The 27,993-nt window shown below is 43.7% G+C and overlaps 1 protein-coding gene across 1 annotated transcript in view; it reads right to left on the bottom strand.

The window, feature by feature from the left end:
• Window positions 1-77: 77 nt before the first annotated feature.
• The window catches only part of TXLNG (taxilin gamma), a 28,531-nt gene continuing 615 nt past the window's right edge, over window positions 78-27,993 (bottom strand). Inside the window, exons 2-9 of the mRNA XM_026449794.2 lie at window positions 25,959-26,050; window positions 17,300-17,470; window positions 15,756-15,950; window positions 12,743-12,862; window positions 11,134-11,208; window positions 7,204-7,296; window positions 4,985-5,080; window positions 78-3,123 (exon numbers count right to left, since the gene is read on the bottom strand). Of these exons, the coding sequence (XP_026305579.1) occupies window positions 2,797-3,123; window positions 4,985-5,080; window positions 7,204-7,296; window positions 11,134-11,208; window positions 12,743-12,862; window positions 15,756-15,950; window positions 17,300-17,470; window positions 25,959-26,050 (1,169 nt within the window). The 3' untranslated portion in view covers window positions 78-2,796. The remainder of the gene's footprint in view (window positions 3,124-4,984; window positions 5,081-7,203; window positions 7,297-11,133; window positions 11,209-12,742; window positions 12,863-15,755; window positions 15,951-17,299; window positions 17,471-25,958; window positions 26,051-27,993) is intronic.

A 27,993-nucleotide genomic window follows, 5' to 3' on the forward strand; every position in this document is an offset into this window, starting at 1 on the left:
GTAGAAATGGGTAAAATGGTACCTTTGGACTCGTACAGTTAAGGCCACATGGATAATAAAAGAATACACAGAAGCTGTTAAGTTTATCATACATATTTACTTAATCTATACAGAATCAAGTAGATAAAATCAGATTCACATTAGTGAAAAATCTCTACAAAATGTCTTTGAAAAGCAAAACAAGACTGCCTCTTAACAATTCGTATCCTCAATGAAAGACGTGGGCTGTAAAAATAAAGCAGTGTGTTTAGCACAAACTAGAAGATATCTGCATCATTTTTTCACAGTTATTTCCATCTACAGTCTGAAAGAGGTAGATTTTTCTGCAACACCTGAGAATTGAATTGTGATAACCAGGTGTAATAAAGGCAGTTGCATACGTAACTGAAAAATACTGGTCTCAAGACCAAGAAATGTACTCCTAACAAGTCTGAGGATGAAATGGTCCAGATTACCCAAGACCCAAGTTTTCTCTACACCTTGGAGTCTACTGCCACTATAAATAATACACATCATGATTCCATGATGGTGCAACAAAATGCAACTTAAGTGAATTCAACATTTAAACCTTTTCTGGGCCAGCCTAGTAGCATTACAGTGTTCTAGAATATGATAGGGGGGTGTGCTACAAAGCCACAACACTGGGCTGGTGAGGTGATCACTGTAGGAAGATGTCCTTCTCAGAGGGTCCCCATTTGTTTTTATTCACAGGGTAATGGGAAGAAGGGTTCTGAAAGGAACAGATGCATCCCAGACAGAATCCATATCCTTTCAACACTGCAGTAGCATCTAGCTAAAAATACAAAGTAAGCCAAAAGCAGCAGGCCAAGTACGGTTAATCACATTGCTTTAAAGCCCTTGGAAGTATGCAACAGGCCCAAGATTTACAATCTTCCACACAGGATAAGCACCACAAAGAAATGTGGTGGGCTACACAAATGGCTTAATAAAATGTTAAGAGCTGTACATCCAGCAGAGTTCTTGTGAAATGTGATCATTAGTACTAATTTTAAGGTAGATTATATTTCTGATCTATACCTGCATTTCCCCCCCACCCACCCAGGGAAATGAGCCTAGTATTTCTTTAGTAGCAGAACGGGGTGTACTCAAGAGGGTGTTGGAGGGTATTGTTTTTTGTTTCTGACTCATTTTGAATGGTTGGTAATTAGATAATCTACTTTGTGGATTTCTTTTCCTCCACTGTTTGGCCCCTTGATACAGCCCTCCACTCCAGGCAGTTTCCTATCTGTTGGACAATTATCAATTCTTTCAACCCCGTTTAGACCATGAATGTGACAGGACTTTACAAATAAAACTTGTAACAAAGAGAAAACCCTTTTAACTGGACAAAACAGAGTTTATTCAGTCCAGTAAGCAATTTAACAAGTGTCAGTCTGATAGTTTTGCTCAGTGGAATGTGCTAACATCGGTTCTAGTAGAACCTTTTATTTCATAAAGCATTTCAATGCAAATTATACCAGGGACAAAGTCAAAACTTCCATCAGTGCAGTCTGATTAATCATCTGCATAACTGAGCCACATTCAACATTGAAACAAAGAACTAATTCAAAAGTTACGTGCTTAATTTCAAATGTTCCCCCATTCCAAGTGTAGAGACCTTGATAATACTGTGGCTTTTTTTTTCCTCCTTAAAAAAAAAGATGGTAACTAAGAAGGGGGTGAGAAACAGACTGAACACATAAGTAATAGATCCTGACTAACACTCTGCCAAGTCTTCCCAAAGTAAAAATGTTGGTGCCAGTGTTTGCTTTGCAAATGAAAATCAATTTCAGTTGGTACTACTGATCCATAATGAAAATTCCCTTTTGAAAAACCTGGAGTATTTTGCTGGTGGAACTTTTGTAATAGCTTTCAAGTAGCCAGAAAGTACTGGAGAAACTTCTGCCTAGTGAAAGCTACACGTGAATTGACCATCCTTGTCTTTGACAAGGGACTTCACTGAACGGCAAACATGAACACTAGTTTTCAAAGAATAAGTGACCTTCTATGGGAAGTGGAGAATATGTACTCAAATCCCAAATCAGAATCAAACACAAACCGCCATCCTCTACGGGAGCCCCTCATGGTCCAAATCCCACACCTGAAACCTAAGCGGGATGACTGTTCAGTCACATAAACACTAAGCTTATTTGTCTAGTGATTTGCCTGCATATACTATTTTGTCAACAAGTGACATCTTTATATACATATTCTGCTGAAACTTGGAATCTAGCCATGTGGCCATCTCAATTTGTCCCAAGATATATTTTCAAAAAGCTAATTTCAGTCAAATATGCTTGTTTCTGACCCAACATTAGAGTTTTATTTTTACTTGGCATTTAAATGGGTTATTAGACAAAACTAATCACCTTGGTATTTTCTTTTTTTGAATAATATTAATTGGGGGGGAACCTAAGACGTTTAAATTAATATTGTTTTCACATTAAGGAACCATCGTCAGAACAAAGTTCCCTTGTAATGGTCGGCCCTGTCAGTGAAATTTTCATTAGGATGATAATGTGCAAGTAGCAGGGAGAGAAAGGACAAGGCAATGAACACATGCATTCCAGTGGAGGGAGAATGAGGCCGATGTGCAACACAGCCGAGGAAAATTTATAGATTAAACTATTCAAAACTGCTAAGCAGCCTCCTGTACCACATAAGTCCAGTAGTTCTAAGAAAATACAGATATGGTAGAAAAAGTAAGAAAATTTTCACCACAAAACCAATAGTTAACTACTAACAGAGAAAGTTATACACAAAATATATCTCTCAATACAGTGATCACACCTCATCTTAGTCAACCGACTCAATGGCCGGAGCAGAGCCTGTGGACGGGGGCTTTTGCACGGCGCTTCTCTGGCTCTTGGACTCGGCCTCCAGGTACGCTCCCAGGGCTCTTTTTGAGGAAGTGTTCAGCTCCTTGTGAGAATCCAGAGCAGCACAGGGCTGTATCACAGATGTTGCTAAATCCCTGTCGGCCGCTTTGAGGGATACCTGCTCTTTCAGGACTTCTACCTTCTCATTGAGCTCATTCCTTTCTGTTTGAAGAGCCCTGCACAGCTTCTCTAACCGTTCCAGTTTTATTTGAAGGGCCTTGTACTCTTTATCACGGACTGTTTTCTGTAAGAGAAAAGAGGATTTCTGTAACTTTGTTAAGTGTCAATCAGGTTACAAAAAAATTAAGCCAGCTGAGCCTTACTGGACACTTCTCACCTATGGAACGTGTTCCATCTCTTCAGCCTCCTAACATTCTAGCTAGCTAGCGTGACTGCATCCACAACTAAGTATACAAATGAGATTTAGCACCATGATACTGTTTCAGGGGGACAAAATTAAATTCCTTTTGTCACTTTTTTTTTTTTTTTTTTTGAGATGTAGTCTCGCTCTGTCACCAGGTTGGAGTGCAGTGGCGTGCTCTCGGCTCACTGCAACCTCCACCTCCTGGGTTGAAGTGAGTCTCCTGCCTCAGCCTCCCGAGTAGCTGGGATTATAGGCAAGTGCCACCACGCTCAGCTAATTTTTGTATTTTTAGTAGAGAAGGGGTTTCACCATGTTGGCCAGGATGGTCTTGATCTCCTGACCTCGTGATTTGTCTGCCTCGGCCTCCCACAGTGCTGGTATTACAGGTGTGAGCCAAAGATAAACTTTTTAAGACATTTCCTATTGAATTATTAGGAAATTCAAGATATTCATCATAAAGAGTAGCAGACACAAAGGCCTAAATACAGAAAATGACTCACTACTTTTTTTTTTTTTTTTTTTTTTTTTTTTGAGACGGAGTCTCGCTCTGTTGCCCGGGGTGGAGTGCAGTGGCCGGATCTCAGCTCACTGCAAGCTCCGCCTCCCAGGTTCCCGCCATTCTCCTGCCTCAGCCTCCCGAGTAGCTGGGACTACAGGCGCCCACCTCGTCGCCCGGCTAGTTTTTTGTATTTTTTAGTAGAGACGGGGTTTCACCGTGTTAGCCAGGATGGTCTCGATCTCCTGACCTCGTGATCCGCCCGTCTCGGCCTCCCAAAGTGCTGGGATTACAGGCTTGAGCCACCGCACCTGGCCAGAAAATGACTCACTTCTACATAGATTTCTCCTCTACCAATTTTTAGATGAGAAGAAGACTTTTTTTTTTTCTGAGACAGAGTCTTGCTCTGTCGCCCAGGCTGGAGTGCAGTGGTGCAGTCTCGGCTCACTGCAACCTCCGCACCCCAAGTTCAAGCAATTATCCTGCCTCAGCCTCCTGAGTAGCTGGGATTATAGGCATGCACCACCACATCCAGCTAATTTTTGTATTTTTAGTAGAGATGGGGTTTCACCATGTTGACCAGGAAGGTCCCGATCTCTTGACCTCATGATCTGCCCGCCTCAGCCTCCCAAAGTGCTGGGATTACAGGCGTGAGCCACTGCACCCAGCCGAGAACAAGGTTCTTGTACACATGTGCCCCAGCATATTCTTTCCTTTGAAGTGTTATAATAAAACAGGCAAAACGTACTTTGTTGCTTTTTTGCAAGGCTAGTAAGTCAAGCTAGAAAGGCCCTACATGCTGCATCAGCATCACCTGCATGCTTTTTAGAAAGGCAGATTACCTGCCTCCGCCCCCGAGAACTAGTGACTCAGAGCCTCTGGGTGGAGCCCAGCAATCCTGGTCTTAACAAGCGGGAGTTTGATGCAAGCTCAAGTTTGAAAAATCACTGCTGTAGAAAAAAGCAAAATCTAGACGTTTTATGCTATCTCCGACAGGAGCCTGGGCTGGTTAACCGGGTGTTAGGAAGCTCAGCCCCTCACTTGGGGCCCTGTCCCTAACCTAACTGCCAGGAAAGAAGTCACAGATTCTTACCCAGCAACTCAAGCCCACCCCCACCCCAACTCGGGCTGGAGTCCTCAGCTATGGCAGTAGTGTTAGAGCGCGCGTCCCGGCCCGGATAGATACCTGAACTCAAGGAGTCCCCATGACTAAGACTACACTTTAGTCGCAGGAAAGCATCTCACCTCTTCAGCCATTTGCAGAAGTGCTTTATTATTGTTTTCCCATTTGGTACGCCATATTATTGTTTCTTTTTCCAGTTTTTTAATTTTCTTTGTCATCTGTGAACACAATTGCACATTTAAATTCTAAGTTCCCTTCCTTATCTCTACTCCCTGTCCCACTACACAAAAATGCTTCTGTGCCCCTCCACTCCCCCATCCCTGCACCTGCCTCACCCGGCTGACAGCTGTGTGTGTCTTTATAGAAGTAGCTGTGCCTGCCTGTCGGTAGCAGAGCTTATCTCAGAAGCTCCTAGGGTGGAACCAAAGAAGGGGGTTTGTATTATGAGAAAAACAAATTCAATCTCCATTTCAGAGGCAGCAGCACATGGAGGAAGCTGTCAGCCACCACACTCTGAACTCAGTTAAGGCTGAAGTGCAGCTTTCATCCCAGCTCTGGGTAGTGAGAGACAAGCCCTCCTTCTCCCTAAGTTGTATGAAAAAAATGCCCATGACTGAGTTTTCTGTCCATTCAACGAATTCCTCAGATTCTTGGGAGGACAGCGATCTTCAGCCCCACAAGACATTAAGAACTGACGCTCCACCACAACCTCCAAGAACACATCAGTTTCAGAACTCAAGGCAGCATGATTCAGGTAAGACTCCAGTGACCAAGAAGATAAAAGTAGTTAATACCTCAGCTTTGGTCATCCTCACAAGTCATGAGGCTGATTTACTTCAGATTTTGCTAAAGATAAAGTGGGTCCCCAAATCAGGAAAGTGTTAAACCTACGCTACCAGAACACAGTTTTCAGAAATTCAGGATGCATTTATCCATGCCTGTAACCAGCTACATTCTCAATGTGCCTTCATCCACTGTTGACTGCACACCAGCTCTGATCCAGGTCGGGGCACTGAGCCAGGTGGCATTAAGGGAAACAAGGACAAGACACAGCCAGCACCCTGTGCCTTGGGTAATTACCCACAAAACTGTAACACAAGGCAAACTGGGACAAAGGCCGTGGGAAGAGCTGGTGGAAGACCCAGGTTGACTGCTAGACCCATAGTGATCTCTGCAGCCACGGACAGCGAGGAACGTGTTCCAGTCCCAGAGGACCAGAGGGATGGCAGACCCAGGAGGCGGGAACTCTGTTCCACCCGAACAGTGAGTCTGTGCTAGCATCCAGCTATCACTTGCACTGTGCCTAACAGCGCCCCTCGACTGCAGCCTCAACTGAAAGGACTGGCAGGCAGAACGAATCTGCTGCTCATGGAATTCTCCAGATTACCAGGTCTAAAAATACCTGGAGGTGGTAATTTGAGCACCAATGAGCCACATGGTAACTGAGTACATGTTAATGTGCCAAGCACTGTCTGAAATACTCTATTCCATGAAGGGCAGGTTTTTTGTTACCATTTTTAACAGTGAAGGAACAGAAAGGTTAAACAACTTGTCCACAGTCATACGTTCTATGATGCAACTGGGACATTAACCCAGGGCACACGGTCTCCATCACTATGTGAGATCTAATAATAGTCATGACTAACATCTATTGAATGCTAACAAAGTGCCAGGCACTACTGTACTTCTCTCCAACCCAACACTGTGTTTTTAAATCCCCCATTTTTAAGGGAATGATGCCAAGTAAAATAAGGCTGGCTGGCTGGATATGTATAGAATTACATATTTTGGTCCTTAGCTTGATCTCAAGGATATCTCTTTCCTTAACATAGGCAACAAAATGCAACAGAAGCAAAAGAATTGGTTTGGTCAGGGGAGAAAGAATTCCATGGGAGTAAAGAAAAACAGAGAAGCTAAAAAAGGTAGAAACACTGATACATCAACCAACCAAAATATGTGATTATTATTCTGGGCTTGGACGTCTTTCAATAGTTTAATCTCCAAGGTCACAGAGTTTTATGAGAGGGCTGAGGAGGATCCTCTAAAGCGGTTAAAACCAACAAAAAACAGCAACACACCAAAAAATCACCACTTTATTTCTAACAAGTTGCATTTAATATAGGATTTCACTATAATAAAGGTAGAATTCTAAGAGCATAGAGGACATTAGCTACTTAGGGTACACTGAGGGCAAAATGACCAAAAATGCCACTGAAGGATCATTAAAGAGAAAATGAAGACAGTATCGCAACAATGGGATCTCAGCAAAGTAGTAATCACACTTAAAAGAGCTTATACAAATTCCATTTGATATAATATTCTACTAAAAATATGCAAATACCTTTTCCATTTCCTGTCTGAAGGTTGTAAACAGTTCATTGCTTTTTGCCATGGTAGTCTGGAATTCTTCAAACTTATCCATATAAAGAGAAAGCTACCGGAAAAAAAGTATGAAACATTCTGAGTTCCACGCAAACAATTTCAGTTCCCAAACTTTCAAAAGAACGTAGTATGGTTACTTATTACAAGTGATAGAAATACGAACAAATGCACATCCAATCCTTGGACACCAGACATAGATGGCTAAACTTCTGACAACCCACAGAAATGCACTAAAACTGAGGACATTCTGTTGACTTTAATATTAGACCTCCACCCACTGATCGTAACACAGCCTGAAGGATGTGGTGACTATAAACGTCATGCATGTGGAGTGCTCGCCCAACTACCCCTCTCCTGCCACGTGAAAACTGTCCTTGGGAAAAGATAATCCCTTTAGAATACCACCTGCAGAGTTTAGTTTGATAGCAATGGTATCTCTTTCCTTAATGTAGAGAGGAAAATGCAACAGAAGCCAAAGAATTGGTTTGGTTGGGGAAGAATTCGGTGAGAGTAAAATTAAAAGAAAACATAGAGATCTACTCTTTTTTTTTTTTTTTTTTTGAGACTGAGTCTCACTCTGTTGCCCAGGCTGGAGTGCAGTGGCGCAACCTCGGCTCACTGCAAGCTCTGCCTCCCGGGTTCACGCCATTCTCCTGGCTCAGCCTCCCGAGTAGCTGGGACTACAGGCGCCCGCCACCACACCCGGCTAATTTTTTGTATTTTTAGTAGCGATGGGGTTTCACCATGTTAGCCAGGATGGTCTCGATCTCCTGACCTCGTGATCTGCCTACCTTGGCCTCCTAAAGTGCTAGGATTACAGGCATGAGCCACCGCGCCCAGCCGAGATCTACTCTTAACATAGTCGTACCCTCAAGGAATTTTTATTTAAGGATGAGGAAAAAAATGCCAACCAACAAGGCAAGCAGAATATAAAATGCAGTCACCATCTTCTCCCCCTTAGAAAGGAGTCCAGAGAAGTGCAAGGGGAAGAGCACAGTGAGGCTCAGGATACTTAGGGGAAGCTTCCTGTGGGAGGCCGGAGCTGGGCCTCACGGGCGAGCTGAGTGAGTTCATCTTAGACCAGGAGGAAACCTTTCAGAGACCACCCAACATAATGACATTATTTTCAGGACAGGGGAAGAGAGAGAGACCCAGAGGAATAAAGTATTTTGGGCAAGATCACACGATAGAGACAAGAAAAGCAGAGAAGAATAAAGGATCTTCAGAGGCCAAGAAAGAGCATAAGCAGTGCTGGATGCAGAATATTCACCAGCACCACCTAGCACACAGGATGCGGGGCAGGGTGGAATATGATGGTGCCTGCCCAGACAGCCAGCAGAGGGACGGGCCATGCAGGAAGCACTTTAGCAGCACGCACTGTGGTGTGGTGGACGCAGAAGCCAACTGAAAGTTAGTCATCTCACAGTGACCTTGTGCTTGTCAGGCTAGACGAGGTCCCTGTGAGATGGCCAAGCCACCTCTGCCCAAGGGCCTGGCCTGGGATGAGGACAAAGCAGGAAGATAAATGCAGGCTGGCCTGGAGAACACACAGGATTTGTTAGCAGACACTGACGAGGCCTCTGACATAACAAGCCTGGGGTTGGGGCCAAGAGTGGTGCTCACGCAGAGGGAGGGAGCAGGATTAATGCCTGAGGGACATTTAGAAGTTACAGCAGTTTTGATGTGGTCCTTTAGGGTCTCACTCGGTCACTCAGGCTGGAGTGCAGTGGAGCAATCACGGCTCACTGCAGCCTTGACCTCCCCCTTGGGCTCAAGCAATCCTCCCATCTCAGCCTCCTGAATAGAGAGGACTACAGGCACACATCACCACGCCTGGTTTTTTGTTTTTTTTTTTTTTTTGAGACAGAGTTTTACTCTGTCGCCCAGGCTAGAGTGCAGTGGTGCAATCTTGGCTCACTGCAACCTCCGCCTCCCTGGTTCAAGTGATTCTCCTGCCTCAGCCTCCCAAGTAGCTGGGACTACAGGTGCGTGCCACCTCGCCCGGCTAATTTTTTGTATTTTTAGTAGAGACAGGTTTTCACCGTGTTAGCCAGGATGGTCTTGAACTCTTGACCTAGTGATCCACCCGCCTCAGCCTCCCAAAGTGCTGGGATTACAGGCGTGAGTCACCGCGCCCGGCTAATTTTTGTATTTTTTATAGAGATGGGGTTTCACCATGTTGCTCTGGCTGGTCTCAAACTCCTAAGCTCAAGCGATCTGCCCGCCTTGGCTGGGATTACAGGCAGGAGCCACTGTGCCTGGCAGCCACTGTCCACTTTTATTGAAGATGGAACATCCAAATAAAGACTGTCCCATGTGAGAGTTCAACGCTGGCCCGACGGGTAGCCAGTAAGTGGCCCCTAGCATCACACATGGACCTCCGTGGCTAGATGACAAAAGAGTGGGTCAAGACAGCACAAAGTATCACCAGCAGATGCTGGGAAATGACATGGTGACGGCAGAGAAGGTGAGACATGCTTGGGAAGGACGGCCACATTTAGGTAGAGGAAAACAAGAGGTGACAACAAAGGAAACAAAATAGTGACTGGATAAGAGGACTTAGAGCGGTACAGATCACAGACAACAGAAGCTACGGTGGTGACTACAACAGAATTGGGGCTGGCCTGCGGGCTTGGTAAAAGGGCCCTCTGGTGACTTCCGCAGCATTATCAATGACTCCCACATTCAGGAACGTCTTCCAAGACCATCTGCAGACTTTACACCTTCTCCACATCAATTCTCCTCTCTATTGACATGGACAACTGACTGGATAGGGCTGATAAGTAAGGGATTCAAATCTAGAAGCTTTCTGGCATGATCTTCAGTTCCAAAGATTCCTCATATCTGACACTCTTGAATATTCACTCTCAGTTAGGCTAGCTTTATAGGACCTTAAATTCACCACACCGTAAGATGTTCCCAAAGAAAAGCAACCCTCCAAAGAGGTGCGCGTGAAGACCACGCCAGTCTCAAGGTATCAGTGTTATTTCACAGCTAATCTAGAGTCTTCACGAAAACTTATATGATAAACTTTTAAATAACTAACACTTCTTTCAGCCAAATGTAATCTAGTTAACTGAAAAAAGGATGAATGTACAGGTACAAACGCCTAATTTTACCCATCTGTAAAGCCACAGCAAGTCTTTCCTGTACCTTTTTTTTTTTTTAAGGAGATAGCTCCTCCTACACTCATTCCACACAAGGTAACCACAGACAGAGATCGCAGCAGGACACACTTACAGGGTCTGGACTGAGCGAGAGGGAGGGCCCTGATGAAAAACACCAGCACAAGCGATCCTGCTGCCTCGGACCCCTGAGGAGCTGGGACTACAGGCGCATGCCACCACGCCCAGCTATATGTAGTTTTTAAAGTAACTTATGTGCTTATAGCACAAAACTCTAAAGATATTAGAGTTCACTACATGAAACTGCCATTTTTTAGGCCAAGGACATATTCTTATCTTCTTTAGCAATTTCATGTGGTTCAACTTGATACAAAATAAATAAAATATGCAGATGTCTCAGTTTTCCTTTAGTGGGAAATGCAGTGGGAACAGACTGACAAAGGGAGGAATTATCTGGACTCTTGGAAAGGTCACTGGAGACAGGTTGACCAACCATCCCAGGCTGCCTGAGACGGGGCATCTCCTGGGACACGAGACTTTCAGTACTAAACCCAGGAAAGTGCTAGGCAAACTGCGATGAGGTAGTTAACCCAAATGAAGTGGAAAATCCCAAGAGGGCCATGAGATTTCTGCCTCAATCCTGGTCAGCTCTGGCTGGCAAAAAGCAAAAAGCAAAACCATCTTAGAGGAGACTGAAGATACGCAGAATCAAAGGAACCACAGATTTTTCTTACAAATTGTACTCTCCCCTGCTGTGAAGTTACCTGCTGTTTTAGTTGTACTTCTTGCTGTTTCATTTGTTCATATTTGTGCCTCGATTCTGTCGCTTCTTTTAATAACTAGAAAACAGAAACATTCTGGCAAAATGCTAATGGTAATTACAAGCAGGACTAAATATCAAATGATCAGAGTTAGGCTTCATCCTTCTGCTATTTTCGCAAGAACCACAGGTCTACAGATGAAACATTCTGTTCCCACAAATTGCCGTTTACCTGTATCTTCTATCTGTCCCGCTGGTTAACACTTAGGAATGCAGGAATAATCTTTTATTGCTGAAGCAGATAAAGTACCCTGGGGGCCTAATATGGTTTATAAAACTCAGTTAAATTGTTGTGTTTTAGGTGAAAATAATTACACGTACAGTATTAGCAGAAAACATGGCTGGGAACCTTGATATTGTCTGGGTGACTTAGAAAGCCTCGCTATTCCGAGGCAAGATGAGGCAGTGAAAGGGTATGGGGAAAGCAACGCATCGATCTGAGACCTGGTTTCTGAGCACTTTTTTAGAAAGCAGGGAGGGAATGGGCATTTTCATTTATATATAGCACTTGTGCTTTCAAAAACAATTACAAAGTTGCATAGTAGGCAGCTGTGAAATTCAGTCCCTGAAGTAAAATATCACACATAGTCCAAAGAAGCCTAGAAACGTCCTACTGAAGCAACCAGAAAGTATACACATGTAATGTATGTGTATGTGTGTGTGTGTGTGTGTGTATAAAATGTATACTCTAACTCTGGAAATGATAACCATTTCTCAGCTAAACACGGGATACTACTGTCAGTTCATATTGAAGGATCACACCGTGTGAAAAACATGTCTCTAAACCCTGGACGCACTCAGTGTGACACGCCTGTATGATGAGGGCCACTCAGGAACTGAATCTTCACACCGTGCTCATGTCAGGGTTGTGGATCCAACAGTCTGCATTATTGCAATCATTTCTCCCTTGTGAGAAGCGCGCAGAGCTGAATTTGCACATGGTAATATACACACCCAATGAGATTCCACTGCATTCACAATTACTGACAGGCAACAGAATCTCAGCATACACTGGCAACAATGGTGAGTGATTAGGGTAGAAAATTCTGTTACAATTTTTATCAGAAAATTATACCAGAGAAAGTAAATAAATGACTTCCCCAGTTTCAAGTTACTTGTTTGAAAACAAAATGTAACCATATATAGGAGACCTGTGGCTTGGTAAGCTTGCTGTTAAACTGAATCACCACATTTAACGTGCTAAATGTGAGCACAACTCTTGAACCTGATGACCATTATCTAAGATGGGAACTAAATATTCTAAGCACAGAAAAACAACAAGTACAGGTCTTCCCACTGATTTGGTGTCATCTCTCCAGTATATTTTCCGTATAAAAGGTTAAATAGAAATAAACAGCCAAATACTTTCTAGCACACACACACCACACTCTCTCTTCTCAATCGAGCCAACACCAGCTGGCATGCTCGCAGGTGCTACGTGAAAGGTAGAATAGATAAATGTTTCAAACAGCCTTGGTTACAATTTGATGTTTCAAATGGCCTCAGGTACAATGTTGGCAATAATGTCTTTGTTTTTAAGAAGCAGAACTTACAAACTCTCTCTCTCTCTGATGTTTTTCATCAGCTTCTTTTATCAGTTGTGTAGTTTGCTGCAGTTTGGCATCCACGAGCTGTTGTTGCAGTTCCTTATGTTTGAACACCTTATCAATGTGCTATGGGAAAAGGAGAGTTTCTTCCATCACTCACCAGAGAAAGGAGCACAGTGGGGAGGAAACGTCACAGCAGTTACAGCACCCTGCTCACCCTGCTGTTCTGCTGCTACCACTGCAGCTAAGAACACCAGCTCTCTCCCTGTCCCTGTATACTCCACTTAGAGAAGTGGCTACTCGACACCACCTTGCAAACCATCCCACACGGGCAGGAGCACGGCCCTCTGACTGCTGCCTGTCCCCGCCCTGTCAGACATGGGCTGTCCCCTCGCCGGCTTAGTACTTCCTATTTCTGCCCCACACTGAAAATAAGGCTCAGAGTGCACCAAGACAAAGAAGGATAAGAAGAGCAAAGTACTAAACCATACATCATGCACACAGTTCCTTTTTGTCCTCCCCAAATGTTCCCAAATTCCTCAGCTGGAGGCAACATGGTATGACGGTAGGAACGGCCCAGGTCAAACCCTGGCCAGTGTGTGGCCCTGGGCTAATTCCTCTCCACGCTGAAGCGCAGTGCCCTCCTCTGCACAGGGGGATACCTCCACCTACCTTGCAGAGCTGTAACAGTAAATGCGATGGTGGCACTAGGTAAGGTGCTTGGTGCCTGGCACACTTTAGACATTTGGTAAAAGCTCATTAGTATTTCCAAACAAAACTGTTAAGTGGTTACTGATGTATAATAAAGTCAACAGAACAATCCCTTCCCAGCTGGAGAAACGGAACTCTTCCAGTTACAATACCCTATATGAGAGGGGAAAATGCTGGTTGGTAAAATAAGGTGGTCTAACTATGTATTGAGAGCACCACACACAACTGATCTTCGCCTGCAAGTAATCTGATCATTATATTCTGACCAAAGGACATTACATAAGACACACACAATATGATTTAAACAAATCTCATTTTCCAATCTGCTCCATCAATTATGAGGTACATAGACTGTCAAAACAAACAACAAAACTAAAAGAACCACTTTAAGACAATTAAGGGCTTTATAATCTAATAAAAACAAAATTTCACCTCTACAACAAAAAAGACGTTTCTTCAATAAGTACACTGCAAGAATAAAGGGGGGGGAACCTATATTTTAGAGACTGGCATTATATAAATCAGTGAAATGGACTTTCTTTGGATCTTGTTTCAAACAATTTCTCTTTTAAAAAGAAGCCAATCCAAAAAATTTGAATAGTAACTAGATACTTAATATTCAGTAATTGTTATTTATTTATTTATTTTGAGACAGTCTCACTCCCGTCACCCAGCCATGAGTACAGTGGTGCACTCACGGCTCACTGCAGCCTCGACTTCCTGGCGTCAGGTCATCCTCCTGCCTCACTCTTCTGAGTAGCTGGGACTACAGGTGAATACAACCTCACCCGGCTAGTCTTCGTATTTTTGGTAGAGACAGGCTTTCGCCATATTACCCAAGCTGGTCTCCAACTCCTAGGCTCAAGCAATCCTCCTGCCTTGGCCTCCCAAAGGGCTGGGATTACAGGCGTGAGCCACTGCATCTGGCTTATCTGTTGATTTTTTAGGTATGAAACTGGTATTGTGGTTATACTTAAATCCTTATTTTTTTGAGCTACACATTCAAATATCTATCCATGGAATATCTGACATCTTGGATTTGCTTCAAAATAATCTAGGGGAACAGAGATGAAATTATTAGCCAGGTACAGTGGCTCACATCTACAATCCCAGCACTTTGGGAAGCCAAGACAGGGAGGATCACCTGAGCCCAGGAGTTCAAGACCAGCCTGGGCAATTTAGCAAGAAATTGTCTCTACACACACACACACCACCCCCCACACGGGAATTATGGTTTCATCTGCTGAAGCCAGGTGCTATATTATCTCCTACTTTTTGTTAAGCTTGAAATTTTCCATAATTTTTTTTTTTTTAAAAAGCAAAAGGCAGTAAGAAAAATAAAATCCGTAAAAAAAAAAAAAAAAAAAAAAAAAAACGGCAGTTTTTGAAGGGCTGCATGTAAAACTATAAAGTTTGAGTTGAAAACAGGATAAACACACAGGTGCCTGATCTTTTTTTTTTTTTTTTTAATTTGAATCAGCTTTTTGAATCCCTTTCTGTAAGGAACATAACATAAAAGCCCAACATTTCACTAAAGTTAAAGGCAGAAATGCACCATTTAAAAAAACCTAAAGCCTCTAACCCTGTCCATCGAACCTCTAAAAGTGAGGAACTTTAAAAACCAGGTTAGTACCTTCTAGCAAATAGGTACAAACCTGGTTTTTAAAGTTCCTCACTTTGTTCAGAGGATACTACCTCTGAACTTTCAGAGTAGCTTATAAAAGAATTCCAAAAGTCTTCATTGAAGGCCAATGGCCAAGTTCATTAACCATGGAGCTTCCCAGTGAACTTTTTACCCTCAATGGGCTTATGTGTGAGGGGTTAGAAGTAAGTTTTTCCTCCCCAATAATATAAAGCCCTCATTTAAAAAAAAAAAAATCTGAAACGTAAGTATATAGGTATAATGCCATGGTAGTGGATACTGTACAGATTATCACAGATGTCTGAGATACAGGGTATTTGGGACCCAAATGTTTATTCATTATTAGTCTGCATAAGGGAAAACAATCTACATGCAAAAATTGCAATCTTCCAGTATTTCATGGAAGACAAGCAGTACTTAATGTGTCTCCTAGAAATAACCTCCTTTATCCAAACCCAGTGACTCCTGGGACATCAAGTGATGATCTCACTTGTGGTGCCTGATAAATAACCGACTGCCTAATAAATAATAAATAACCAACTGCCACTATGCACTATGCATATGCAAAGTTCTGAAACACCCCGTGACAGCGGTTTTACTTTAGGTGTGAATGATGACATTTTTGCTAATCTTGAGAAGCCGTTTAAATAAACCAAACTCCGTTACCTCTTCCCTCAGTGCATACTGTTCGATGAGCTTCTTCAGCTTCTCCCCCAGCTCGATGTTCTCCTGTCGGAGTTTGGCGTTGTGGATGTCGTGCTGCTCCAGCTGGGCTTGAATTTCATTTAAGGTAATCTGGAAATGTGCAGTTGCTTCTTTACGTCGTTCTTCTTCCTCTCGTGCCTGCTGCATATTTTCCTCCTTATTATGCAAAATAATTTTTGTTAATACAGACCTATAGAGAAGATGCTCACAAGAGAAGCTGCTGCAGTGTGGGTTCATTTGTTGCTGCCCTGACATGTTGCTTCTGAACTACAATTCCTCCCCCTTATTTATGACCAGAAGGCTCTCACTGAAAAGCAAGCATTTCTTCCTAAGTAGACAGATAACCAGAGAGATGCAAACTGTCCTGCTACAAAATAAATGTTATGGCTGTCCAGAATTCATTCTACTGCAATACTCGCCGGTTACACAGGCCATCATCTTAGATGGGTCGGAAGAGATCCTGCTCCCTCTGCTCCCTTGCAGCTTACTTTCTGGGTCACAACTTCTACTCCCTAAAGGGCAAAGGACAAATGGAATTCTCATCTCAAAAAGCTTCCTCTCTGTAACTACTTTCTGATGATGAAAAAGAAAAAAACAAAAAAAATTCAAAGCTTACTTTCAATTCTTGCTAGGATATGAGTGTCAAAAGACCTTTACGTGTCTGAACAGTTATCAGCCTACTCAAAATATTGATTTCCTATGGGAAAAAAAAAAATCACTTACTTTGACATCTAAATCCAAGGGCTCAAAAGCAAAGAAGATAATAATGGCTCCCGTACCAGGTGAAGATCCATTTCAAGAGCGCTCTTACAGTCTAGGGCCTTGGGGGTTTGTCAGGGCATAAAGGGAGTTTGATCAGAGATCCTGCTCAAGGTCATACTGCAACTGTACATGGGGACAAGGCTGTCCCATTCTAAGGGGCAGATTCCTTCCTGCGGCTCTGCTCCTTTCCTTCTTCCCCTGTTGATACCAATGAATCTCTGGGTACCTATTCCCTCTTCCTTTACAATCAGCCAAGGTGTTAAGTGGTCTCCTAAAATTACTTAGCAACTGAATAGCTGGGGGTGGGCCAGCGGACCTGGGCAATGCTCCACCCAGGAGTTCAGCAGGAGTTCTCCCTTCCCAGACTGGCTGGTACTAGTTTCTCATTTCACTGCAGTTTTTCTTACTTGGTGATCAGCTGTATCAGTGCTCAGCAGAAAAATGGCAATTCTGAGCTTCCTAAGCCACGGCTCTAAGCAGGAGGGCCTTGGGCATAGATTCCCTGGGGGCCAAGGATGAGGCAACTAAGGTGCTCTTCCTTGAACAGGAAACCAAAACTTACGTAGAAAGAACTGGTCTTACATTTACAATGACCTCACACAAGGCATCAGGCCAAGCAAAATAAAAAGCAAGGCAGTATCTGTCTCCAAGTAGAGACAAAGATTTATTTCAGATAGGCACAAGGTTGATTATGAAATCAGCTAAGTCCCTCCTGAAAAAAACAGACAAATGAACCAACTAACCTTTAACGTCTTATTGTGACGCTGAAGTTCTCTGCAAAGAGACTCTAGCTTGCTTCTTGCCAAGATGGCCTTGCTGTGTTCACTCTGCAAGTGAACTTTCTCTTTCACAATCTGGGCTTGCTTCTTCTGCAGGATCTTCATTTGCTTCTGAACATTCCTGCTCTCCTCCAGCTAAAATTCATAAGCACTTTACATTTAGGAAGTACAGTAAACACCTTACAGTTATGGCTAGAAGAATTATATTGAGAGCTATGGAACACATTTTCAAAAAGTCCAATACTATGCTGTAATATATCATTTACATTGTTTCATGCCATGCTACATTGCCACCCTTTTCCTCTCTTCCAGTTGTGACAGAAAAGTAAGCAAATTTAGGGTAGCAGAAAATAATCAATCTTTTTCTTTCTAAAAAAATCCTTTAGACAGATTTAATTTTCACAACCCTTTATTATCCAGGTTTTACAGAAAAAAATGTATAAGCCTGGAGACATCAATAAGTTGCCCAACATTCTTTAATTAGTACAGATAATCAGTATGGGGTGAGGTTGGGATTTGAACCCAGCAGCCTGAATCTCTGGCTTTCTTGACTTCTGTATTGGCCTCCTATCCCCTGGGGTCCTGAATTTTGCCAGCTTCCTGACTTCAGACACTGATCACAGATCATCTTCCTGCTTTCAACCCAACAACTCACAAGCAACATGGGCTCCTCAACTTCTAGCTACAATCCTGTGCTTTTGGAAGGATGATGCCCTTCAACTGGATACCTCCTGCCCCAGAATTTTCCTGGGCCCACTGGGAACACTGCCCAAGTATTCCAGCCTTAACCCTTTGGAAAATAAACCAGCCCTAGTTCTCGCTGAAACCTACTCCGATGTTGAAGGCCAGGAGTGACTCAGTGCTAAAGCCAGGTCATGTCCCAAATTGCTGTTTGCTGGGTAAATGTCTGTCTAGATCATTTCCTACCTGGCAAAAAACCTGCTGAAACCCAAATATTTTAAAAATCAAATTTATTGTGCTTTGGGGTTTTGTTTATTTTTGTTATTTTTTTTTTAGACGGACTATTAATCTGTTGCCCAGGCTGGAGTGCAGTGGCATAATCGCAGTTCGCTGCAGCTTCTGCCTCCCGGGTTCAAGCGATTCTCCTGCCTCAGCCTCCCAAGTAGCTAGGACTACAGGCACCTGCCACCACTCCCAGCTAATTTTTGTATTTTTAGTAGAGACAGGGTTTCACTATGTTGGCCAGGCTGGTCTCAAACTCCTGACCTCAATTGATCCACCTGCCTTGGCCTCCCAAAGTGCTGGGATTACAAGCATAAGCCACCATGCCCGGCCGGGTTTTGTTTTTGTTTTTTTGTTGTTTGTTTTTTTGAGATGGAGTTTCACTCTTGTTGCCCAGGCTAGAGTGCCATGGCACGATCTATTGCACTCCAGCCTGGGCAACAAGAGTTAAAGCGATTCTCCTGCCTCAGCTTCCCAAGTAGCTGGGATTACAGGCATGCGCCACCACGCCCGGCTAATTTTGTATTTTTAGTAGAGATGGGGTTTCTCCATGTTGGTCAGGCTGGTCTCGAACTCCCAATCTCAGGTGATCCGCCCACTTCGGCCTCCCAAGTGCTGAGATTACAGGCATGAGCCACTGTGCCCGGCAGGGTTTTGTTTTTTTAAATGATGTTTTAGGAGTCAATACTATCAAGTTTTACACCCACAGGCTACTATACTGAAACAGTCATCAGAATCTAAAACTCAGTAAACAGCACTCAGGGTTCTTTGTGAGAAGAACTGCTGCAATTTTAGGTATGGAACAAATCAGTCTGCTTCAAGGTTAAATCAACATGAACAGATAAGATGGCAGCCTTACTGACCTTTCAATAAAGCTTTTACTGAAAAAGGAAATGATGCTGAGTCACAATTTGAAGAGCAAGAGTGACATCTTGTGGCCTACCAAAACATATCACGCATCCTTACAGCCACATTTACAGATATTAAAAACACCTTTACTGGAATTCTTGCAGGAAGAAAATCATTGTTTTTGCATAATTTTGTAAAGCAAAATTACTGCGAACTACATGCGACCACCCAGTTTAAGAGGCTGCAGGTCCAGCACACACTAGCTGTAATTTCACCAGGGTGCGGAGCTCCTGCCTTTCCTGACCCAGGGTTAGTGCAATCCTGAATCCGCTGTTCATTATTCCTTCGCTTTCCTTTCTGTTATTATTTCATTTCATCTGTGTGTACTTCTCAAAAAAAAACAATCCTTTTGGTTTTAGCTGTTTTGACTTTATTGTAGCTAGTGCAGATGAGGAACTGAAATTTTCATTTTAATTTATACTAGTTTAATAAGTCACATGTGGCTGATGGCTACCGTCTTGGACAGCACAACTCGATTACATTGCTAGGACTCATCCACATTGTTGGCGTGTAGCTGCAGATCAGGACTTAGCAGATTTTTTCTGTAAAGGGCCAGCAAGTAAATAGTTTAGGCACTGCAGGCCACATATGGTCTCTGTCATGTGTTCTTTATTTTTAAACATCTTAAAAATTAAAACCATTCTTAGCTTATGGGCAGTGTAAAAACAGACTCTGGATGGATTTGGCCCACAGGCTGTCTAATATTCCACTTTTTAAAAACACAGCACACACAGAAACATACTACACAAAATGAGATCTTGTCTCTAAAAAACAGTGAGCCATGATCGTGCCACTTCACTCCAGCTTGGGTGGCAGAGTGAGACCCTGTCTCAAAAATAAACAAATAGATAAAAAATAAAAACACAACACACATGGCACACAAAACTCTTTATTAATCCATCTTCTTGTATAAATGGGCATCTGGGCTGTTTCTAGGTTTTGTTATTACTCACAGTGGTATGAACATTCTCATGTGTTTCCTGGTATACACGTGTCAGGAATTTCTCTTCTATGCACAAACATCAGAAATGAGGTTGACGGGCAATGATTTCTAAATGTTTGATTTCACATGACAATGGCGAATTGATATTCCCAACAGCAATATATAAGAGACCATATAGACCCACATCCTCTCCAAAATGATCAGATTTCTTCATTTATGCCACTATAACAGACATAAAATGGCATCTCATTGTGGTCCTGATTTGCATTTCCCTAATCACTTATCAGGTGGAACACCTCTTTGAATGTTTATGGACCCTTATGTAAAGGTATCTTCGTATCTTTTTCCACTTCTAGGAAATGTCCCTTTCATGTCATGTCTCTCATCCAGCTTTCCATAGGGATAATTGTCCTTTTCACATTAGTGTTCTTTAGATATTCTTGATACTAAATCTCCTGCTGGTTATATTTGTTGGAAATATGTTCTCTCCAGTTTGTAATGTCTTCTCGCTTTTTTTTTTTTTTGGAGATGAAGTCTCACTCTGTCGCCCAGGCTGGAGTGCAGTGGCGTGATCTTGGCTTACTGCAACTTCCACCTCCCCAGTTCAAGCAACTCTCCTGCCTCAACCTCATGAGAAGCTGGAACTACAGGCGTGCTACCACCACGCCCAGCTAATTTTTTTTAAATTTTTTTAGTAGAGACGGGCTTTCACCATATTGGCCAGGCTCATCTTGAACTCCTGACCTCGTGATCCGCCCACCGCAGCCTCCCAAAGCGCTGGGATTACAGGTGTGAGCCACCAAGCCTGGCCATCTTCTCACTTTTTTCAGGGCATCTCTTGACAAAAAGAGAGTCTTGATTTCAATAAAGCCAATTTGTACAACCTTTCCTCTGACAATGCTTTTTGTGCTATAAGAAATATTTCCAGGCCGGGCGCGGTGGCTCAAACCTGTAATCCCAGCACTTTGGGAGGCCGAGACGGGTGGATCACGAGGTCAGGAGATCGAGACCATCCTGGCTAACACGGTGAAACCCCATCTCTACTAAAAAAATACAAAAAACTAGCTGGGCAATGTGGCGGGCGCCTGTAGTCCCAGTTACTCAGGAGGCTGAGGCAGGAGAATGGTGTGAACCTGGGAGGCGGAGCTTGCAGTGAGCTGAGATCTCGCCACTGCACTCCAGCCTGGGCGACAGAGCGAGACTCTGTCTCAAAAAAAAAAAAAAAAAATTTCCTTAACTCAAGATTGGAAAAATATTTACCTATTGATAAGTCAAAATAATATCTAAAAATTTTAAGGCTTAATTTTTGACATTTAAGCCTTTAATCTATTTGGAATTGATTGTTGCCTCTGGTGTGTAAGGATCTAATTTCACTTTTTTCTCATAAGGACAATCTTTTTTTTTTTTTTTGGAGATAGCATCTTGCTCTGTCACCCAGACTAGGGTACCATGTGGCAAGAACTCACTGCAGCTTCCAATTCCTGGACTCAAGTGATTCTTCCACTTCAGCCTCCCAAGTAGCTGGGACTACAGGCGTGAGTGTGTGTGTGTGCAGGGTCTTGCGACATTGCCCAGGCTGGTCTTGAACTCCTGATAGCAAGCAATCCTGCTTCAGCCTCCTGAAGTGCAGACATTACAGGGCTGAGCTACCATATCTGGCCAGGATAACCACTTTTTTTTTTTTTTTTTTTTTTGAGACGGAGTCTTGCTCTGTCGCCCAGGCTGGAGTGTGGTGGCCGGATCTCAGCTCACTGCAAGCTCCGCCTCCCAGGTTTACGCCATTCTCCTGCCTCAGCCTCCCAAGTAGCTGGGACTACAGGCGCCCACCTCGTCGCCCGGCTACTTTTTTGTATTCTTTAGTAGAGACAGGGTTTCACCGTGTTAGCCAGGGTGGTCTCGATCTCCTGACCTTGTGATCCGCCCGTCTCGGCCTCCCAAAGCGCTAGGATTACAGGCTTGAGCCACCGCGCCCGGCGATAACCACTTTTTACGTTACATTAATAGGACGGCAATTCTCCCCCAAATGTATCTACGGATTCTGTAAAATGCTCTTTGAAATCCCAAATAGTGCCCCCCAACACACGGAACTACTAAAATGAATCTAAAATCTATAGAGAGTAAAGGGCCAAGAAGAGCCAAGATACTTCAGAAGAAAAGAGTAAGGAGAATGGAACCTACCCAAGCATATATTAAGATTATTACACTATAATAATCTATACAAACTGACTACAGGATGGGAAAGAAAAGCATTATAAAGTACTTAAGGATCATGTTAATGGTATCCACAGCTAAAAGCAAAGTGCTACAATTTCATGAATCCGATCTAGTGAACATGTTGGCCACAGGGTCTCCCAATGGACAATCCCAGTTACAGTGCACAGAAATCCATTCCAACTGCTCCACAAAACAGTTATGCATGTCAGTGCAACAAGCACAATGACATCAGATGATATGTGTCACAAAGGGGCAGAGGACACTGATGGCAAAAGGGAACTTTTCAGAATAATCCTTGGGAAAAGGCTATGACTCCCTTGGTGGCCTCACTGCTATACAACCTATATATACTCTACCTTTCTTTTTTTTTTTTTTTTGAGACAGAGTTTCACTCTTGTTGCCCAGTCTGGAGTGCAATGGCACGATCTCAGCTCACCGCAACCTCCGCCTCCTGGGTTGGAGCGATTCTCCTGCCTCAGCCTCCTGAGTAGCTGGGATTACAGGCATGCGCCACCACGCCCACCTAATTTTGTATTTTTAGTAGAGACGGGGTTTCTCCATGTTGGTAAGGCTGGTCTCAAACTCCCGACCTCAGGTGATCCGCCTGCCTTGGCCTCCCAAAGTGCTGGGATTACAGGCGTGAGCCACCACGCCCAGCCCATATCTACCTTTTAAGTGAAATATGTGTTGCTTTAAGAAATCAAGCTTTAGAACATTTTCTGGAAACAATACATATTTTGTTTTTCAAATTTTCCGCACAAATCTGTATAAAAGAGAGATTACTCACTAGGCAAGTCTTCGATGTGTCACATCCTGAAATGAACACAGTCATTACTGCTAGTGCTTAGCAATAACCAAACCCACAATCAAAACAATAAAATCAAAAGCCACAAACAAAAACACCCTAGGCCCCTGCTACTTCAAGTGTGATCCAAGGTCTGGCAGCATCATCACTGTTGCCCCGGCATTTGTTAAAATGCAGATCCTCAGGCCCCAACCAAGACCTAGTGAATGAGAATGTGCATTTTAACCAAAAGTTCAATGATCGGTGTGAGTCTGAGAACAACTATCCCAGATCACTATTTGTTCTCTCTTCTAACCAATTCATGGCTGTCTGTCATTGTCACATCACTGGGTTGGGTAGCTAACCTTTGACACCGCTTTTTCTGGTTTTTACTCTTTTCTCCATTTTTTCTTTTCCCTTTTCTGTTCTTGTCTCTCTTCTTTTTCCACCATTTCTTGCATGATTCTCCCCATGTGAAAGGCACCAAGGGGAACTGGCTTCCACAGACAATGGAAGCATTCCTTTCCTTAAGCCATCAATCCAACCACGCTGTTTTCTTCCATCTTTGCATTTGTGACTGTCTTGGGACATTTTCATTGATGCACAGGGCGTGCTGTTGCTACAAACAGTGGAAGGTGCCAGGCTGCTGAATGCCAGCTAAGTGAGGTATACCTGGACCACTTCATAAACTAAGGGAAAATAACTGTCATTCTTCTTTTTTTTTTTTTTTTTTGAGACAGAGTCTCACTGTCGCCCAGGCTGGAGTGCAGTGGCATGATCTCAGCTGACTGCAAGCTCCGCCTCCCGGGTTCAAGCCATTTTCCTGTCTCAGCCTCCCCAGTAGCTGGGACTACAGGCGCCCGCCACCACGCCCGGCTACTTTTTTTTGTATTTTTAGTAGAGACAGGGTTTTACCCTGTTAGCCAGGACGCTCTCGATCTCCTGACCTCGTGATCCGCCCGCCTTGGCCTCCCAAAGTGCTGGGATTACAGGTATGAGCCACCTTGCCTGACCTGTAACTGTCATTCTTGAAGCAACAAACTAACAGGATTCAGTTTTTTTTTTAGCTGATCATTGATTTAAAAAACATAATGGCATAGGCCGAGAGCGGTGGCTCATGCCTGTAATCCCAGCACTTTGGGAGACCGAGGTAGGTGGATCACGAGGTCAGGAGATCAAGATCATCCTGGCTAACACAGTGAAACCCCGTCTCTACTAAAAATATAAAAAATTAGCCAGGCGTAGTGGCGGGCGCCTGTAGTCCCAGCTACTCGGGAGGCTGAGGCAGGAGAATGGTGTGAACCCAGGAGGTGGAGCTTGCAGTGAGCCGAGATCGCACTACTGTGCTCCAGCCTGGGTGACAGAGCGAGACTCCATCTCAAAAAAAAAAAAATACACACACACACACACACACACACACACACACAATGGCTTATGACACAGAATTAACTGTTTTAACAGATGAAGATGCACATAAATTGTACATGATAATTCACCTAAGTATTTCACAAAAGCCAATAATGCCAGCATTTATATTAGAACCACTTATTCTAAAAGTTTCCCCCAACCATTCCTTCCAAGGATTCTATGACTTTCCCATTCTTCAATTCAAATAGGATGGCAGGGTTTCCAAGTTGAAACTACCTTCATGGGCTGGGCGCGGTGGCTCACGCCTGTAATTCCAGCACTTTGGGAGGCCAAGGCAGGCGGATCACGAGGTCAGGAGATGGAGACCATCCTGGCTAACACGGTGAAACCCCGTCTCTACTAAAAATACAAAAAATTAGCCAGGCGTGGTGGCACGCGCCTGTAGTCCCAGCTACTCAGGAGGCTGAGGCAGGAGAATCGCTTGAACCCGGGAAGTGGAGGTTGCAGTGAGCCAAGATCACGCCACTGAAATCCAGCCTGGGGGACACAGCGAGACTCCGTCTCAAAAAAAGAAAAAAAAAATAACAGAGAAACTCCAAAAACAGAATTAATGCTACCTGTAATAATGTAGCTGAGAACAAACTCTTTGATAAGGTCAATGTTTTTGGAAGATGGAAAAAAGGATGCTTGACACATAGTAGATGCTAAATAAGTATTTCTTTTTTTTGAGACAGAGTCTCGCTCTGTCACCCAGGCTGGAGTGCAATGGTGCGATCTCGGCTCACTGCAAGTTCTGCCTCTGGGTTCACGCCATTCTCCTGCCTCAGCCTCCTGAGTAGCTGGGACTACAGGTGCCGCCATCTCGCCCGGCTAGTTTTTTTGTATTTTTAGTAGAGACGGGGGTTTCACCGTGTTAGCCAGGATGGTCTCGATCTCCTGACCTCGTGATCCGCCCGCCTCAGCCTCCCAAAGTGCTAGGATTACAGGCGTGAGCCACTGCGCCCGGCCGCTAAATAAGTATTTCTGAGACACAGTATTGTTTTAGCAGACGATTTCATGTAACTCACAATCTCAATCAAAACAGCCCTTGATCTCTAGAATTCCGTTAGGAAAAGTTTAAGACAGGAACCACCTTACCCCAACTGAGTGGCACCTAAGACATCACAACATAGCAATGCAAAGGGCTGACTTATACTCTAAAACCGAGTTTTAGAAAATCTATGCCACATCTTAGTATTACAATGTTCCCTATATATTACCTCATAAAATGAAACTATACGACCAACAAAAAGCCCCAACAGAGCAGATTCTCTTCTTCAATTAGAGAATAAAATATAATTTTACATTTAAGGCCATATCAAATTTGTACTTTAAGAAACTTATCAAGCACACACACATTTCACTATATTTTATATGGCTCACATCCTTGATTTAATACTCACAAGATCAGCATATTTCTTACAGAGAGCTGCCAGCTTCTCCTCTGGGGTTGAAAGGGTGTTTAGGGCTTGCATCAGTAGTAAAACTTCTTTTCCTGATGATTAACAAGAAAAGAAATAAGTCCCAGAAGAATGAGATCAAATCTAACCTGTAAATTCTACTAATGATTCCTGTGCTCTGACATCCAGAGTAAACTGACTTACACCTATGATTATAAATAAGAGATTTACCAGCTCAATGAAAAAGGCAATTTTTAAATTCTGGATTAGCAGGCCTCGCTCCCCTCCCCACCCCCACCCCCACCCCAAATTTCTTAACTCACTCACTAACACTGCTAGCTATTTTTAAGAACTCTGGTTAAAAGCTTATAAATTTCCTTGCCTAATCACTGATGTCCAAGTTAAGACAAAGGGCAAGTTACAAAGGGCATGGAAATTTTTTTAAAGCTTCCTCTAACCAAGTTCAAATATAGAAGCAAGTTCAAAGGGAGTTTCAGTTGGTACTACACTTTGCCTAAGACACACATAATCACAGGTGAACATATCTTTTCCTATGAACAATTTAAAAACGTATGCTAGCCGGGCGCGGTGGCTCAAGCCTGTAATCCCAGAACTTTGGGAGACCGAGACGGGCGGATCACGAGGTCAGGAGATCGAGACCATCCTGGCTAACACGGTGAAACCCTGTCTCTACTAAAAATACAAAAATCTAGCTGGGCGTGGTAGCAGGCGCCTGTAGTCCCAGCTACTCGGGAGGCTGAGGCAGGAGAATGGCGTGAACCCGGGAGGCGGAGCTTGCAGTGAGCTGAGATCCGGCCACTGCACTCCAGCCTGGGTGACAGAGCGAGACTCCGTCTCAAAAAAAAAAAAAAAAAAAGTATGCTTTTTTTATGATTTACTAAGTATATTCTATGTGTTAACTAAGGTCAACTAACTAAAGGATGACAAGATAGCTCTTCCCGTGGGGAAAAGACCTTAACAATACTGTAAGGACTTTGGCAGAGAGAGAGGCAGGTGGCTGAGATAGGAGGGGACTAATGGCATTTCAAAGTAAGGGGTAATCTTTTATTTCTTAAGCTAGGTGATAGGCACCATTTTTACCATTTTTATTTTTGTAATGTTCATTCTTTCTTTTTTTTTGAGACGGAGTCTCGCTCTGTCGCCCGGGCTGGAGTGCAGTGGCCGGTTCTCAGCTCACTGCAAGCTCTGCCTCCCGGATTTACGCCATTCTCCTGCCTCAGCCTCCGAGTAGCTGGGACTACAGGCGCCCGCCACCTCGCCCGGCTAGTTTTTTGTATTTTTTTTTTAGTAGAGACGGGGTTTCACCGTGTTAGCCAGGATGGTCTCGATCTCCTGACCTCGTGATCCGCCCGTCTCGGCCTCCCAAAGTGCTGGGATTACAGGCTTGAGCCACCGCGCCCGGCCTGTAATGTTCATTCTTATATGTAAGATATTGCATCAAAATATATATCTTAAAATAACTCTGACATATAGACTGCTATGGGGGGGAAAGGGTGACTTCAAAAAAGAATGCTTTTCTTTTTTTTTTTTTTTTTTTTTTGAGACGGCGTCTTGCTCTGTCGCCCAGGCTGGAGTGCAGTGGCCGGATCTCAGCTCACTGCAACCTCCGCCTCCCGGGTTCACGCCATTCTCCTGCCTCAGCCTCCCGAGTAGCTGGGACTACAGGCGCCGGCCACCTCGCCCGGCTAATTTTTTGTATTTTTAGTAGAGACGGGGTTTCACCCAGTTAGCCAGGATGGTCTCGATCTCCTGACCTCGTGATCCGCCCGTCTCGGCCTCCCAAAGTGCTGGGATTACAGGCTTGAGCCACCGCGCCCGGCCAAGAATGCTTTTCTACTCACATAAAATTTTATTAGTGAAATCTTCTCTCATTTAACTCAAAGCCAATAAGACCTTTAAGAGACGATTAAACATGATTACTGAACATGATCAGAAATAACTGCAGTGTGGCTGGGCACAGTGGCTCACACCTGAAATCTCAGCACTTTGGGAGGCCAAGGCAGGAGAGGACTGCTTG

Source organism: Piliocolobus tephrosceles, chromosome Y, assembly GCF_002776525.5.
Source record: "Piliocolobus tephrosceles isolate RC106 chromosome Y, ASM277652v3, whole genome shotgun sequence".
Lineage (NCBI taxonomy): Eukaryota > Metazoa > Chordata > Mammalia > Primates > Cercopithecidae > Piliocolobus > Piliocolobus tephrosceles.